We start from the raw sequence: 18,349 nt of genomic DNA, 5'->3' as shown, positions 1-18,349 counted from the left end.
CGACAACCCAACAGATATCAGCACAGTCTTGTCTTGCGTTTGAATATTTAATTCAACGACGTTAACAAGTTAATCATAAATTATTATTTTTATCAAACTACGATGAATGGATTATAATTTAATCTCATTCAGGGCTACCACGATCAAGTGCCCAAATTCCAAACTCATTCATGAAGGTGCTACAAATTTATCCACCTTATCCTCTTAAGTGTAACAATAATTTACAAGCTCTTATTCTATTCTATTATATTAATTGATTTCGAGTGTTCTTCTAGTATATCCACCAGAAAATGTGGAAGAAGAAAAAAGGCACTTATTGTCAATTAATATATGATGTCAATCACCGGCCATGACATCCTCACCAATACCTTGATTGAATAAACTTATATGACAAATAATTCACTGCTACGTAATTGCAAACTAATTAATCATTTTTATAACTAAAGTGTTTTGATAAAAAAATAAAAAATAAAAACTCGTGCGTCTTGATTTTGGACTATATAAGAAGTAATCACAGTTCCTTATCTAACCGGTGACCAATAGATTCAGTCTTCTAGCTCATAGAAGGTGTGAAATACAATAACTCGGAGAGTGAGAAACATGGGATCTCTTCCAAAGAGCACCAAGGCTCATGCCGTGTGCCTCCCATATCCAGCTCAAGGTCACATAACTCCTATGCTCAAAGTAGCAAAACTACTCCATCACAAAGGCTTTCACATCACCTTTGTCAACTCTGAATACAATCACAGACGTTTGCTCAAGTCCAGAGGCCGTAACTCCCTTGATGTCTTGCCTGATTTCCAGTTTGAAACCATTCCAGATGGTCTAGGTGATCAGCTTGATGCTGATGTTACCCAAGACACTTCATTTCTCTGTGACTCTACCTCAAAGGCTTGCTTAGACCCGTTTCGCCAACTTCTTGCCAAACTCAATTCATCAAATGTTGTCCCGCCTGTAACTTGCATAGTAGCAGATGGTGGCATGTCCTTCGCTCTCGACGTTAAGGACGAACTTCAAATCCCTGTCGTCATTTTCTGGACTTCAAGTGCATGTGGCACATTGGCCTATGCACATTACAAACATCTTGTTGAAAGAGGTTACATACCACTCAAAGGTACGTACTTGATAAATTTATTACTACTTTCATACTATCATGAATCTTTTCGAAGTAAATTGTTTATGTAACGTGTTTTTATCTTTGATATCAATTATGCAGAAGAAAGCGATCTGACAAATGGATATTTGGAGACAAAAATAGATTGGATTCCGGGAATGAAAGATATTCGTCTGAAGGACTTTCCAACCTTCATTCGTACAACAGATCGAAACGACGTTATGCTAAACTTTGTGATAAGAATAATTGATAGAGCTTCAAAAGCTTCAGCTGCAATTTTGAATACTTTTGATGACTTAGATCATGATGTTCTGGTTGCTCTCTCATCTATGTTTCCTCCAATTTATCCTGTTGGTCCTCTTAATTTGCTTCTTGAACAAACACAGAATGATTATCTAGCATCAATTGGATCCAGTCTGTGGAAAGAAGAGACTGAATGCCTGCACTGGCTCGACTCCAAGGATCCCAATTCTGTTGTCTACGTGAATTTTGGAAGCATAACTGTGATGAATCCACAGCAACTTGTGGAGTTTTCTTGGGGACTAGCTAACAGCATGAAGAATTTTTTATGGATAATCAGGCCTGATCTTGTCAGGGGCGACTCAGCGGTTTTGCCTCCAGAGTTTCTTGAAGAGACTAGAGAAAGAGGCCTGACGGCGAGCTGGTGTGCGCAGGAAAAAGTCCTGAAGCATTCATCGATAGGAGGGTTTTTAAGTCACATGGGGTGGAATTCCACCATTGAAAGCTTGTCCAACGGCGTGCCAATGCTATGCTGGCCTTTTTTCTCTGAACAACAAACTAACTGCAAGTTTGCTTGCACTGATTGGGATGTTGGCATGGAAATTGAAAGTGATGCAAATAGAGATGAAGTAGAGAAGCTTGTAATAGAGTTAATGGATGGGGAGAAAGGTAAGGAAATGAAAAGGAAGGCAATGGAATGGAAGTCAAAGGCTGAGGCGACAACTGGTATTAATGGTTCATCATCCATGAATCTTGACAAACTTGTCAACGACTTGCTCCGGTTCCAAAAACCTTGAATTAGCGTCTTTGATGAAATTGTTGTCACATCGGGTTGCCTACCTTTAGCTTTTTTAGATTGCCTACCTTCAGCTTTTTTATTGATCATCATTCTGTTACAAGCTCCACTTTTCCATTCAGCCAATTGAATGGCTTGCTAATCTCTGTGAACCTGCCAGCCATCTAAGTCAACAATGATGAAAGAAAGTGAAGCTATCCTTTATATCTTAGACAATAATTAATAATTATAGGCATTAATTTCGTGTCACTTGTCATACCAATTAATACTATTTACACTTGCAATTTTTTTTTGTAAAAGTATGGGTGTTTGTCGATAACTAGATACTATATCCAAGCTTTAAATTACCATAAAGGAGAAGATGAGAATAAAAAAAATATTTTTATAAAATTATGAGTTATTTATAAAAAATATATAAGATGTTTTTTCTTAATAATAAAAAAATTTTAGCCATTTTTATTAATAGAGAAAAATTATAATTTTTATATTACTTAATAAATTTTTTTTATATTTGGGCATAAATATAGTTAAATTAGGTGAATAATGTAAATTTGTATATATTTCATTTTTTATTTTATTTTATCATTTATTTTTTATTTTATTGAATTTGCATGTTAGTATTTTAATAGTGGTGTTAAAACCTTCTTATTAGTATTGTTAACACATAAAAATTATTTATGTATATTGTTACTATTTATGTACATGGTAATATTTACCTATATGTCACTATTCATTTACCTCTATATATATATATATATATATATATATATATATATATATGCGCGCAAGTCTAAGTATAATTTTCTATTGTCAGGGTTTGCACAAGGTTTGTTCCATCTTTACACTATACATTACAGGCACTTGAATGAGTGGGCCACCCTAGATTCCTCTGAGAACTACATGAGACAATATGGGAAAGAGTCATTTCCGTACCCGGGAGTGATAGTGGAACTCGAATTTATGGCCTATCTTTGTCCAAATGCATCTCGGTGACCAATCATCACTAACGGGTAAGGCATATCTCATAATCAATCTCTATTTCACAAGAATTGCAACCCCAATGGTGGAGGTTTTTATGTGGCTGATGGTTTTTCAAAAGAAGAACTTCTAGGATTTCTTATAGAGGAAAGGCGTGATCGATGCAACAACAAAGTTTAGCATAGAATTTTGCACATAAGGAGTTATAGCATGATTTTGAATCTGTATTTCTTTGTTATTCTTAATGGTTTCTGGGTCATCAGTCTTGCTTGTCATTAGTTGGTTGTCTTTCTTTTTGGATCTTATATATTTGTTTTGATTTTGAAACATGAAAATAAATTAAAATGAAATATTAAAGGATGAAATTGAAAATAATTTAATTAATTAAAGAATTAAAAATAAAATAGAAATAGAAATGAGAAATGAAATCAAAGAAAAAATTAATAAAAAAAACAAAATAAATGACAATCATAAAACAAAATAGAACATAATTTGATACAAAGAATAAATGGCCTGACACGCCATGCTTCCGCAGCTTCTTTTTTTTTTTATGAATACTTTATATTTATCAAAAGATTAAGTTGCTTCTAACTCAACATAAGTATATAAAAAAGACCAAAGAAATATATTAAAAAAATATCTTAAAAAAATATTTTTTAATTTACATGACAGTTAAATAATTCTATTAGGCTTAAAAAATAAAATTATCTACAAGGCTCCTAGTGCAAGTTAAAATTTTTTTTTGAAGTATCAAATATAATATCAGGACGACTGTTCCAAATTTGTTAGACACTCCCATCTAGTGGGACCATTTCTTTGTATTAAACACTTATTTTATATATGCAGAGGTGAGCACTGCCATCAGCTGCGATGGGAATATAATATCAAGAACTTCCAGAAATTTTGCTTGATTAGTCTAACAAGCAATCCATGTCTGGATCCATAAAACAGCGACTAAGTGTAGAGTACAATTTGGTCACGGATTCTTTTGAAATTATGGCTAGTACAAGCAGCGACAAAACGTGGATTGAATAATTGCTTCTCCATGGTAGAATGATAAACAATCAATAGAATTTTCTACGTGTAAAGAAAATTCTGAATATCAATGTAAGAAAATGTCAAAAGTAAAGAGCAGAAAGTAAGTACATGTTGACTATCAATGTAAGAAAATGTCAAAACGTAAAGAACGTCGAATATCAATGTAAGAAACCGTCAAGACCTAGAGCAGAAACTTCACGTTAGCGACAAGCTGACAAAACTAGTCAGTTGTTGTTAGTGAATAGTGATGACAACATGTTAGTGACAGGCTGTTCCAAGTAATGCGGTGAGATTACTTTGTCGTTTAGGAGCTCGTGAATGCCTGTAGTTGCGCCACAATTCATCAAAAATGACCATGGTTTTCATCTGAAAATGTTATGGTATTTAAGTAATAACTATTAATACTTAAAATATTTAAAAATATATACATATAAGAAGAAGAGAGAAATTCAAGAGAAAAAATTATATGTTAATTATCCCAAAAAAAAATGATAAGAATTCTTTTTTCATATTTATCTCTTCTTCTTATGTATCTATTTTAATACTATATAGTATTATTATAGCAAAGTACTATATACTATATAGAAAAGTTTCTCGTTGGCATTAATGTTCCAATCAACGCGTGAAAGGTCATCCACAGCTTATGGACATACATTTTACAAATTTATATACCATCCACTTCACGTTGTCATCTTCATTCATTGACAACTGTTATAAGCCAATCTTTTCCCTAAACTTTTGAGTATCACACAAGTTTTCTTGCTGAGATCTTAGCCAAAATTATGTTGAGTGTAATAGAAGCAAATTAAATTAAGAAAATGTAGCAAATAATAGAGAAATTTATTATATCAAGATATTTTTTTTAAGATTATATTTCTCTGCCAGAAATAATACAGTAGGTTACTCAATGCTTGAAGTTATTTGCCATCAGGCTTCTAATTAACTTATTTGCTCGCTTGCAAGAACTTTTACCAATCGATCCAGATTCCGATAAGAAGCATCACCGGTCCAAGCTGCCTCTTCTGCCTTGGTTTTCCATTCCATTGCCTTCCTTTTCATATCTTTTCCCTTCTCTCCCTCCATTAACTCCCTCACAAGTTTTTCCACTTCATCTCTTTTCACGTTGTTTTCAATCTCCATTCCGATACCCCACTTGGTGCAAGCAAACCAACAGTTGGTCTGTTGCTCACCGAAAAACGGCCAACAAACCATTGGGACACCGCCACAGATACTTTCCAATGTCGAGTTCCACCCCATGTGACTTAAAAACCCTCCTATGGAAGGATGCTTCAAGATTTGTTCTTGAGGACACCAGCTTACGAGCAAACTTCTATCCTTTGTTGCAGATAAAAATTCAGGTGGCAACATCGCGGCTTCACCTCCAATAAGATCAGGCCTTATTATCCATAAGAAAGGTTTGTTGCTGTTGGCTAGTCCCCATGCAAATTCAATCATTTGCTGTGCAGTTATTACAGTGATGCTACCAAAATTTACATACACCACAGAGTTTGGTCCTTTTGAATCAAGCCATTCAATGCACTCTGGATGATCTTTCCAAAGATTGGAGCCAATATTTTTCAGATTATCATTTGGAATCTGATCAACAAGCAACTGGAGAGGACCAAGTGTGTAAATTGGAGGAAACATTGGGGATAAAGCATCCAAAACATCTTGTTCGAAGGAGTCAAAGGTGTTGATAATGACAGCAGAAGCTCTTGAGGTTCTGTCTATTTCTCTTATCAGGAAGTGAAGCATGAAGTCGTTTATGTCTGTAGTTCTGACAAAACTTGGAAGATCCCTCAAACGGATATTTTTCATTCCTGGAATCCAATCTATGGATGTTTCTAAGTACCCATTTGTTAGATCGGTCTCGTCTGCAAAAAAAAAAAAAAAAAAGATCAAATGAAGATTAATTTTCATTCTTGGTAAATTATGCAGGCTCTGACCTTCTGAGTCTTGGTAAAGCTGTAACTTCTAATGAAATAAAAAGTAAAGGAAATCTTGATCATAAATTCATGCCCCACATTTTGAATTGTCCGTTTTAAAAAGCTGTGTACCTTTCAGAGGTGTCAAGCCTCTTTCGATAAGAGAACGATATTGTGCGTAGCCCAAAACACCACAGGCGCTAGGTGTCCAGAACAGCGCTTCAGGAATTCCGAATTCTTCAGCTGCGTCGAGAGTGAAGCTCATGCAAGCATCAGAGATAATACATGTCACCTGGGGCACAATACTGGAGGAATTGAGTTTGGCAATAAGATCACGAAATGGGGCTAAGCAAGTCGTGGAGGTGCTGTCACAAAGAGATGGGATGTCTTGAGTGGCATCAGCAATATCTGATGGTGGAAGACCATCAGGAATGGTCTTAAACTCGAAGTCTGGCAAGCCATCAAGAGAGCTGCTGCCTCTAGACTTGAGTAAGCGTTTGTGGTTATACTCTGTATTAACGAAGGTTATGTGAAAACCTTTGAAGTGGAGTAGTTTTGCTAGTTTTAGCATTGGGTTTATGTGACCCTGGGCTGGAAAAGGGATACACACGGCATGGGGTTTATTTGCCAAGTCTATGGACACCATCTCTCCGATCACAGACAAAAAGATTGGATGTTGAGGAAGAAGAGAAAGACCTGTCCATTCTTATAGAAAAAAAACAAGAAGGTGGGCGCCCCGTTTTGGGAAATATTATTAGCCCTTGAAAAAAAAGGCCACGCAAGCCTGGTCCTCCAAAGAAAATCCTAGCCATGCATCTATTTTATTATTATTATTATTATTATCCTCTCGTTTTTTTTTAATAAAAAAGACAACATATCGCTACACAATAAATTATACACCTACATTGCGATACATATTTTCTAATTTAAATTTTAATCTTCTCTCACAATTGAGAAGTCAGGTCTAAATTTTATTACTTCAAAAACTCAAATTTCATTTTTTTTAAATCTAAAAAGCATCTCAAAAAGTCCTAGAATCCTATATAATGAAATTTCCAAGACTAATACATACAATAAAGTTTAAACGTCAAAATAAAATTAATGTCTTAACTCTTTTTTTTTTACATAGACTTAATCACCTTCATTTATCTCCCCTTACTTAATCCATTGAAATAATACTCAATCTTTTTATAGATAAAATATTACTAGTCAAACGATTTCTCTCTCTTTTTTAATATACATGGACCAATATAAAATCCAGAGCCAATTAATGCAACAACCGAAAGTTAAGGGACCAAATATAATTTTTTAAAACCTTTTGAACAATATAAAAAAATGATTTATTTATGTTAAATTGGATAATTGATTTTTCAATTTTTTTTAACAATAATCTAGAATTTTATTTTATAAAATCTATCTTTAATTTACCATTGATATATTTTATGACATATGTCATAAATAATAGCATGCAAATCAAAATACATCTTAACATATAAAACTATTTTAACATAACTTAAAAGAATGAAAATAAAAAAAATATAAAGTTCTTAAAAAATAATTCTAGTACATAAAAAAAATAACAATAACAACAATAATAACATTAATAGTAATGAGTATATAGCTGCGAATAAGTTTATTTTTAATGTATAGTTGTATTTCAAGAGTATAGATAATATTAGCTATTTATTTTTAATCTAAAATTAGTATTTTTTTAATATATATTTACTTTCAAAGAATAAAAGATATCATAATAAAATTAAATTATTTTTCTTTTAAAATAAAGTAATGTATGTTGCTTTTAACCAATAGAATAATTATTTATTCTGATTTTTTATATATAAAATTAAAATAAAATATACTCCATAAATTTAAAAAAAAATACACGAACATGCCAAAAATGTTAATGTTGTGGTAACCCTTTTTTTTTCTTTATTGTTAATTATATTGAAATTTCTTTTTATTGAAGTAATGTGTGTATTTCATTGTCATTATATATATATTCTTTTTATTTTTTTGAATTTCAGAATTATTCTAATAAAAATATTATATGCAAGCATGCACCTGATTATTAAGTAGTAAATTATTTAATACAAATAAGATAATTTGTTAAATATATTTAGTACATTATAGTTTTTATAGGCCATTTTATATCTCAAAAGTTTTGTAATAAAATTTAACCAAACACTATTTAATACTTTAAATATTAATGATAAAAATTATTAGTTATTAAATACTACTTTTAGTCTAGTTATATAATGATACAAAACCATTCTATATGACTTATATTTCTTCAATAATTATTTTATATGATATAAAAATTTTAATGAATAAATAATTATAAATTTGAATTTTAGTATCTATACTTTACCTAACAAAATTTAAAATAAAAATATAAGTGTAAATTAATGATGAGTTTGTACTTGTTTATTTGTTTTTTTTAATGGAAAGTATTAGATAAAGATTAATGTAAAATCATTATCTCTAATTAGGTTATGCCCTAAGATTGATGTCTTCTCCTAAGTGCAGGAGTGTCGAAGTAATAAATAATCTGGCAAGACCGGAGTTGAACCACAAGGAGGTTAATTATATAAATTATAAACAATAATAATACAACAACAATAATATTCATAATAGTAGTAGTAGTACTAATAATAATAATAATAATAATAAAGAAGAAGAAGAAGAGGAAGTTGATAAAAACTTTGAGATGGAAGATCAATATAAGGATTAAAAATGATAACAATAAATATCAAGGTTAGAGGATATATTAACGGTATGTCAAACAAGTATGATATAAACTCTTATTATTCAATTGGAAACACACAAATGAGGTTCCAATCAAATTATAAATTGTTAACATGATTATATTAGTTATCTTATTCGAATAATGCTAATACTTGTAAATGTTGCCAATCATTCATGATTATAACTTATGTTAACAACAAATCAAGTTGCTTTCATAGCTCAGGTGTCGGTTATACCATATAGTATGGGCTATGAAAGTGCCAAGTATTTATTATACCAAGTGTTATACAACATAAATCTAGATTAGTCATTTAATAAGCAAAGTATTAAAGAATGAACAAGATAATAAATATAAAACATATTAGTATCAAATATTAACGTCCATGTTAAGTTAACACTATATTTATTCTTACACCATTAGTCTAACTTTTTCAACTTGACATAATAAACCTAACTAAACATAATAAAATAAAATAAAATAAACAAAATAAGAACATAAATAAGATAAAAGTTAATTAAATAAAACAAAGGAAATGAAAGGCATAAACTTCATATTAATAAAAGTAAAACATAAGCAATACAAAAATACAAAAAGAGAAAGAAAAAACATGATCTTGATCTAGAAACCAAGATGTCTAAATGCATGGCAAACACCTCTTTTTATAGGCCAAAATTGACAACTATTGATTTGATGACTAATTGATAAGGGCCAACTCTTGACTTGGTGACAATCTTTTTCTTCTTTTGTCTACCTAAAACGTTATTGATAACGTCAGAATTGGAACCACTTGAAAACATGAAAGTTCTAGGAAATTATCTCAGTTTTCCAGGAAAAAAAATTAAGGTCATTTGGACTCTTAGAACTCCAGATATGGGCCAAGAACTGAAGAGTATTTGGGCTACATAATAGATTTAGACTTCTTCATTGTTGCTACAATTTGGACTTGAAAATGACATTTTTAAATCTTGGGCTCCTATAAAAGTTGTAGATCTATATCTTACCTTTCCATCCATATAAAGTAGACCTAAATCTGAGACTTGCAACTCCAGATATGACCCAATTACTGAATAGTATTCCGGTTTGGACTGTAGCAACATCTCTTTTCTAAGTTTGGCCATCTCTTTATCCTTTCAATTTCAGTTCTTAAACTCATTAATCAATCCTTTCATTTATGTGATAGGCTTGTATTTAAAATAAATATTTACTACAAATTAAAGATATCTTATATTATTAGATATGTTATTATAAAACATGCTTTAGTTAAGGAGTTATTGATACTTCAAGTGCAAAATGATAATATAAAACCCAAATAAAAATGCCCTTTTAAGTACTAATCACACCCCCAACCAACTTATTACTAGTCCCTTGTAATCAAGCGTTAAAATAGAGAAATAATTTGCAAAATCTACAAAGCAAAGTATTCATCATTCATCTTCCATTAATCTATTCAGATAAACAAACTCTTATTAAATTTATATATCTACTCAATACCTCTTAAACAAGATATTAATAAACCTTTATTTTATGCTCAATATATCAACACATAGTTATGGGGTTTTACTTGGAAGAAAATAAAATTTTTGTTCTAATATTTAAGGTTAACTTTCTTGGATTGAGAATGTTTTTTCTTTTTTTTTAAATATATATACATGTAACTTAAAACACAATGTATCTTTAACCCATATAACAAGATTTCGACTAATGACTCCCAAACTAGTTTGTCTTAAGGCATTAAATGTTGAGATATCCCTATGAGCTTAGTAACTCATATTACAGATACTGATAAGTAGATAATGCAATGTTTGATTCCTTTAAGCTTTTTTCCTCAATCCATGTAATAAGTGTTGTGCCAATAGTTCTCAAGTCAGTTGACTTTAAGGTATTCGGTGTTAAAACACCTCTTCGGGCTTAATTGCTTAGGTTAGGGAGGCTACGAAATCAAACTTATCTACATTTTTATCATCATCATTTTTTTTTATTTTTTTGTTTTATTTTTTTCAAATTATAGACTATCTCTTTTCCTTAGTTGTTATCTTTAATAAAAGAACATAAATAATATAATAATCCAATGTACAACCCACAATCATATGTTAAAGTGTGGTGTGAAAATAAAGGTTTAAGAATACATATAATGAGTATATGAGCATAATTAAATGATAACAATACAACAGTTTGTAAACCTGAATATTTCAAGAAGTATTATAATAGCCCTTGTTAAAAATAGTTACTAAGATACATCTCAAGAACCACTTTAACAAAAAAGCTCATTTACTTTGCATCATAGTAACAACAGTTTTGCACATGTTTTATGAAATAGAAAACACAGTTAGTTAGTTTTTTTTTTTAATACTACCCTCTCCTCCTAACCAAAACGATACATTGTCCTTAATGTCCTAAGATAGAAAAACAGAGTATAGAAGACATCATCTGAAATAACAAACACTGAAAAACCTGAAACACACTTGAACAAATATAAAAAATAACAAAATACAATAATAAAGCCAAAAGACACCAAGATTCATAAATGAATGCTCAAATCCAATCTAAGCTTTCTATGGCTTTCCTTAGTTGACCAATTTATACAACTCATAGTGGGATCAATTACAAGAATGAAGGATTGGAGTTGGTCAATTAATTGTTTAGTTGTAGTAGCAGAGATTATGATTTGTCATGCAGAAGATGTTAGAAATTCATGTTCCACAGCATATAAAAAAAGACAACAACTCATCATAATAACCATTAAAATTTAACAAACCTATAGCTTTATAGTGAATGTGCAGTTGGGTCTAAAAGGTAATATGAAAGATCTCTTCCAATATACCTAGACCACTTGGTAAGGCAAGGAAGGCATTAGCGTGTTTAAATATTACATTTATTCGATTAGACATTATGGAGACCTGTAGTTTCTCTCCAATTATTTTTCCAATGATCTCCCCTTATGCTAAAGTTTTGTGGACAACCCCAAAACTTGACTACCTCTTAAAAATGCAGCTATTGACACACCTCTCATTAACCCAAGACTGCCTCCCCCATATACTAAATGAATCTTTCTCTCAACTAGCACCTAACCAAGATGATTTGCTGATTCTAAGAACTTTTTTTTTTTAGGACTAGATCCACCAAAAACACAAACATTTCTTATATGATGACCTTAGAAACTTGTTATTTCTACACACTTCTATATTTATTAAATATATGGGTTGAGTAGAAATGAAAGAAACGAAGAGAGGATTTTATAGTGAAAAAAATTAAAAAGACAATCATACCACCTATATGTAGGCCAACTGGAGTCAGACACACACACACACACACTCTTTCTCTCTCTTTATTTCTTTATTTTTTAAAAAATATGTATATGTATAGGTAGTTGTGATTGTGGCTCACATCTTCTCTTGATTTTATATCCAAGAACAGCTTAAACGCCCTCTATGGGTCGGGATAGGTTTCCCATCCAATATTTTTAAAAACTAGCAAACAAGATCCTTTTTTAGTCAGATTCCCAAAACTATGCCAAGCATGTTCTTTAAGAAAATGGGTTCACAAATCATGGATTGCACGATGCATATATCCACTATGATGAGACCTAAGAGTCAATAGAAGATTATCTAAAAACTTTATGTGTTTTGAAATAAATCCCACCTTTTGATAATTTTCACAGGTTTTGCAAAATGCATATGAATCCTTGAACATGGTGGGCCAATAAAATCCACTTTATAAGATTTTTGCAATCATTTTCTTTTATCAGAAATAACTCCTACATGTCTTAGAGTGATAAAATTTAATGACACTACTTACCTTATTTTCAGGAATGCAACTTTGAAATGTTTGATCAGGACAATACTTGAATAAGTAAGGGTCATCTCAGTAAAACTTTTGCACGTCACTTAAAAACTTTCTTTTATCTTGGTTATCTAAATGAGCTGGCAAAAATCCTGAAACAAAAAAATTAATATTTTTAGCAAATCAAGGCATTGAACTAAGAGAAAGTAAAGATTCAACAAGAAAGTAATAATCGATTGGTGTGATGTCAGATGTTGAATCTATTGCCAATTTTGATAAATGATCCACGACAATATTTTCGGTGACTTTTTCATCCTTAATTTCTTCCTATTTGAAAGTTTCAAAGATTTCACATTCGTGATTAACTTCCCTTTGTTTGGTATGGCATGAGGAAATGGAACTACTGGTGGGGAATCAGTTTTTTGCTTGCAATATTTAGATTTAACCCCTTTCTTACTCTTAGAGCTTAACTCATCATCTTTCTCATAAGGTTTAAGAGTAGGTATTTCAATAACCTTACCATTGTGAAGAGTGGGGATTACTTGATCCATGTGTTGACTTTCAGAACTACTTGCATTTGCATTGCATTGCCTTTTGAGATTTTATTGTGGTTGAGATGGAAACTTACCTTTCTCTTGAAAACTGAGAGCAGATGTGAATTTTGCAAGAGTATCTTTAAAATTTGTTATGCTTTAAGCAAGTTGAGTGTTGATTGTCTCTTGCTTTTCAATGAATGCATACAAAGTTTCCTCAAAATTTGTTCTAGGAGGTGAAAAACAAGAAATTGCATATCCATGAGAATTTTAAAAATCATAGTATGCTTGAAATGGTGGTTATGAAGTTTATGCAATATTGTTATCACTCTTCTAGTGAAATTTAGGTGATTTCTCTAACTAGGGTTATATATTTGCGAGTATAGGTTATGATTGGGCCTTTGAAAACTGTTTAAAGTATGAGATTGTTCATGGAGACATTCCTTAAAAGAAGGCAAGGTTGGACAATCGTTGGTTGAGTGTTCATTTGTTTCACAGATTTGACACACAATGTTTTCAACAGATTTTAATTGACCACTCTTTTTCAATTCTAGTGCCTCGACTTTTCTAGCTAAAGATGCAAACTTGGCTTGAAGGTCATGATCTTCCCTAAAGTTGTACATACCTCCATTAGATGTATGAGGTTGAGTTTTACTCGGTGCCTCATAAGTACCCGCGGTGTCCCAATTTTGAGCATTTTCAGCTAACAAGTCTAAGTACTCCATTGCTTCATCAGGGTCTTTATCTTCAAAAGTTCCATTGCACATCAATTCAACCATTTGCCTATCTTTAGGTGTTAACCCTTCATAGAAATGTGAAACCAATCTCCATGTTTCAAAACCATGATGAGGGCAAGTACTAAGCAAGTCTCGATACCTATCCCAACATTGGTAAAATGTTTCTCCTGGTTTTTGAGTGAAAGTAGTGATTTGTCTTTTGAAAGAGTTTGTTCTATGAGATGGAAAAAACTTCTTTAAAAACTGTTGTTGCAGGGTCATTATATTCAAAAGTTCCATTGCGCATCAATTCAACCATTTGCCTATCTTTAGGTGTTAACCCTTCATAGAAATGTGAAACCAATCTCCATGTTTCAAAACCATGATGAGGGCAAGTACTAAGCAAGTCTCGATACCTATCCCAACATTGGTAAAATGTTTCTCCTGGTTTTTGAGTGAAAGTGGTGATTTGTCTCTTGAAAGAGTTTGTTCTATGAGATGGGAAAAACTTCTTTAAAAACTGTTGTTGCATTTCATCCCAAGCACGAATGGATCCTGGTCTCAAATTTTGTAGCCATGTTTTAGCTTTATCTTTTAATGAAAAAGGAAAAAGCTTTAATCTGATGGTGTTCATGCTACAATTTAAATTATTATATGTGTTGCACACCTCCTCAAATTCCCTTAAATGCAAGTATGGATTTTCTAAATTTAAGCCATGAAAAGAAGGTAAAAATTGAATAATGTCTGACTTACTATTAAAATGAGATGCATCAAGAGGGAAAATAACAAATGTCAAGGTTAGAGGTTCCACTAATGGTATATCAAACAAGTATAGTATAAACTCTTATTATTGAATTGGAAACCACACACAAAGGAGGTTCCAATCAGATTATATATTGTTAACATGATTACATTAGTCATCTTATTCGATTAATATTAATACTTGTAAATGTTGATAAACATTCATGATTATAACTTATGTTAACAACAAATCAAGTTCCTTTCATAGCTCAGGTGTCGGTTATACCATACATTATGGGCTATGAAAGTGCCAAGCATTTGTTGTACCAAGTGTTATATAACATAAATCAAGATTAGTCATTTAACAAGCAAGGTATTAAAGAGTGAACAAGATAACAAATATAAAACATGTTAGTATCAAACATTAAAGTCCATATTAAGTTTACACTATACTTATTCTTACACCATTAGTGTAACTTTTTCACCTTTACGTAATAAACTTAGCTAAACATAATGAAAGAGAAAAACATAAATAAAAAAAATAAGAACATAAATAAGATAAAAGTTAACTAAGTAAAGGAAAGGAAATGAAAGGCATAAACTTGATATTAATAAAAGCAAAACATAAGCAATACAAAAATACAAAGAGAGAAAGCAAGAACATGATCTTGATCTGAAAACCAAGGAAAGGAAAATGCCTCCTTTTATATGCTAAAATTGAAAACTATTGATTTGATGACTAATTTATGAATGAGTGGCTAACTCTTGACTTGGTAACAATCCTTATCTGCTATTGTCTGCCCAAGTTTCCTTAAGCTTTAAGTTGACAAAACCTCTACTTTAACTATTATGGATTTTTTTTTTCATGTCCTTTAATGAATTAGCTTGTCAATTGCCTTTTTCACTATTAAGATTCTTATTATAATTATCTTTTTTGTTTGTACATGCTTCTTCCTCCCTTTCTTTGTAAGTGACCAAAGTCCATCCTTTGATATCATAATTCTCACATGAATCAGGTTTAACTCATTACCTTAAGGTGTGATATGTGAAGCTTGACTTAAAGACATAGTGATGATCGTAGGCAAAATAATCCTAAGTATATAGGTTTAAAGGAGCCAAAACTTATCACAAATAGCAATTGTTGTGAACCTAAACTTACTATAGTCGTGATGTTGGAAGCTGTTATTTTATCATAAAAATGTTGTCTCTTTTCTTATATACCCTCGTGATCTTGTCTTATAACACAAAACACTTATTTATACAATGGTTAATTAAGTGGTGGTATTTGCAATAAATTAGGTTCTCTATTTGGTTTGCTTTTTTGGGATGTTTAAGCACTAGTAGCTTAATAATATTTTCTTCAAGCAAAACATCTAACATCCTAGATATGTTTGAGTTAGAGAATGATTACTTTTTTTCTTGTTGCTTTTTTCAAGGAATGTTTCTTTCTTTTACCCTTTTGAAAAGCAAAAGGTGTTGTGTGATCATTTATTTTAGCTTTAGTTAGTACATTTATAGTAGCAGACTTAATTATTAAAGATTGTTTTCCCTAGAATTTTGAAGTGTTCTATCCAAATCTATGACTTTCAGGCTTGTTTTTTGTAGGCTCTTATATAGCTAATAATGAGTTTTTAGTTGCAGCAATGCTAAATTCCATGTCATATGCTCGAGTAGCCAATTTTTCAAAATATTTAGGTTTAATACCTAGCGTAGCCCCCAATGCATCCCTTAAATGCACATATCTAGAGTATAAGTTTTGGTGAATTAATCATTATAGTTGAGGTTCAAGTTTCTCCACTAATAAATTAGTCGATGACATTCTTCTCTTCTCATTGATATGTATTATAGAGTTCAATCATGTTAATTACATGATCAGTGCTATTGAAATGATTAAGAAACTCACGTTCTAATTCTCCTTACTATTGATTGAACTAGACTCCAAGTCATTGTACTAGTCGACGACATTGCCTTTCAAGAAATAGACAAATTATTGTACTATAAGATCATTATAAATTCTAACATTGTTGCAAGTCTCCACAAAGATATGTTATCTTGGATTCCTTCTACCATTCCAATTGATCTTTTTACACAACCTTGCTAGATGAAGTTTAGCTAGCCTCATTCATGCTCTAAAGTTTGTTCATCAACTTTCTTATGTTATGGTCTTTTTCCTTGAGTGAAGTCGGAAACCCTTTAACAAGTTTGGTCAAGTTAGCCACTTGATACTCCAAAGATATAATTCTGATTATCATCACTGACATGTGCCAAACCCTGAAGTTACTTGGTGAATGATAAAGAGAAGTCTCCACGAGTAAATTTCTGAATTAATCACCTTAAATGTCTATGAAATTAACACCCCACATTTGATTTTTATGGTGGAGTTACTTTTATTTTTTATCATTGAATAAGTGAATTCTTGTGCACCTTATGCATTCAACGCTGAAATTGTCTAAAGAATCAATTTAGTTTGCACGAGTTTGTTGCTTTTAGAAACAACAATAGTGATCATGTTTTTTCTAGTTGCTATTAAGAGGTTGTTGGAAATTTTTTCTTGAATGGAATAGATAAGAGGTAGAGATACCCCTAGTGGAGTCACCAAAAATTTATAGATATAATTTTGAGTACCTGAAAATTAAGCAAAAACATCTATATAAATATTTGATTTTACTAAAAACATATGATTACATACAATCTCTATTTAATATATCAATCCTCTGATTTTTCTCTTAAACTTAATATATAGACTTAATTTATTCATGAAATCAAGCTAAGATTTGTACTTTGCAAGAACATGAATTTAGATATAAATTGCTTAACAAGATTTGGTGCTCTTAAGAATACCTTTAATTGTCTTTAAAGTGTTTAGGCTTGATCTAACAAAGTTTTGTTCTTTGTAAACTTTAAGTATAGAAGAAAGAAACTTAAGAATTTTTTTAGAACTTTCTTACTTGAAGAACTTGTATCTCCGATAATCCTTTTTTTTTTTTTCTATTATGAGGCCATTTATATCCTGACTTTTTATCAATGTTATATGATATTATTTTATTGGTTGAATTTTATTTATGAAATCTTATATTTATATATATTAAAAAGAACATCTTAAATATATGATATCATGTATCAACCTTGGATTAGTCAAAACACATATAAAGACCAATTTATTTTTTATGTTAAAAAATAAAATAAAGAATGAAACATGAAAAACTTTGATTGGTTGCCTTTTCTTTTTCTTCTACGAGCTTGCTTCTTTATTAGCAAGTGGGCTTCAAGATTGATGGTGATCCTCATGGTACATTGAGTTTCGCAAATAATATGGTTCGCTGTGAAACATATCAAGACTACGAGAATATCAGTTTTGGAAGTTTGCGTAGCAGTGATGGGTGCTCGTTGGTTTTGATTCCGTAAATTTCCTTTATAAGCTTTGCTCTCATTTACTCTGTGATTATGATTTTTAAAGCAATTCAAAAAGAAGAAGAGATGCGGTGATAATATAAAAGCAGAGGAAAAAAGTTTCTCAAGTCGTAGGATTATCATAATAACAGCAATAGTCAAATGTTATCGTCCACACAGTCCGAAACCACATAGAGTTGTTCTAACATGTTTTCCCTAACCTCACCCAAGGGAAATTTTTCGAATAAAACTGATTTGGGATATCATTTTTACTTATTTAAAATGATTTTATTCCTTTAATTTTTTTTAATATATATATATATATATATATATATATATATATATATATATA

At 31.1% G+C, this 18,349-nt stretch overlaps 2 protein-coding genes across 4 annotated transcripts in view; one reads left to right on the top strand and one right to left on the bottom strand.

The window, feature by feature from the left end:
* Positions 1-515: 515 nt before the first annotated feature.
* Positions 516-18,349, top strand: part of LOC105114593 (7-deoxyloganetin glucosyltransferase-like) — a 23,589-nt gene continuing 5,755 nt past the window's right edge. Inside the window, exons 1-3 of one of the 3 annotated variants that reach the window (XM_011011177.1) lie at positions 516-1,114; positions 1,217-2,154; positions 2,223-2,241. In XM_011011177.1, coding sequence (XP_011009479.1) covers positions 601-1,114; positions 1,217-2,151 — 1,449 coding nt within the window. In that variant the 5' untranslated portion in view covers positions 516-600 and the 3' untranslated portion in view covers positions 2,152-2,154; positions 2,223-2,241. Of the gene's footprint in view, positions 1,115-1,216; positions 2,186-2,209; positions 2,447-18,349 lie in introns of those variants that run through there. The other 2 variants (XM_011011178.1, XM_011011176.1) reach the window with 2 other exon arrangements.
* LOC105114594 (7-deoxyloganetin glucosyltransferase-like) lies at positions 4,988-6,799 on the bottom strand. The gene is made up of 2 exons (XM_011011179.1): positions 6,224-6,799; positions 4,988-6,040 (listed from the first exon to the last, which is right to left on the bottom strand). Exons 1-2 carry the CDS (start codon positions 6,735-6,737, stop codon positions 5,106-5,108), a joined length of 1,449 nt encoding a protein of 482 aa, XP_011009481.1. The 5' UTR covers positions 6,738-6,799; the 3' UTR covers positions 4,988-5,105.

This window comes from Populus euphratica, unplaced genomic scaffold (assembly GCF_000495115.2).
Source record: "Populus euphratica unplaced genomic scaffold, PopEup_1.0 scaffold551.1, whole genome shotgun sequence".
NCBI classification, from domain to species: domain Eukaryota; kingdom Viridiplantae; phylum Streptophyta; class Magnoliopsida; order Malpighiales; family Salicaceae; genus Populus; species Populus euphratica.
This window is presented reverse-complemented; position numbering and strand designations above follow the sequence as displayed.

Coding starts and splice junctions, on each gene's coding strand:
- LOC105114594 (XM_011011179.1), bottom strand. CDS start 6,737: ATGGTGTCCATAGACTTGGCAAATAAACCCCATGCCGTGTGTATCCCT. Junction 6,041..6,223: donor AGGCTTGACACCTCTGAAAG/GTACACAGCTTT, acceptor TTTTTTTTGCAG/ACGAGACCGATCTAACAAAT.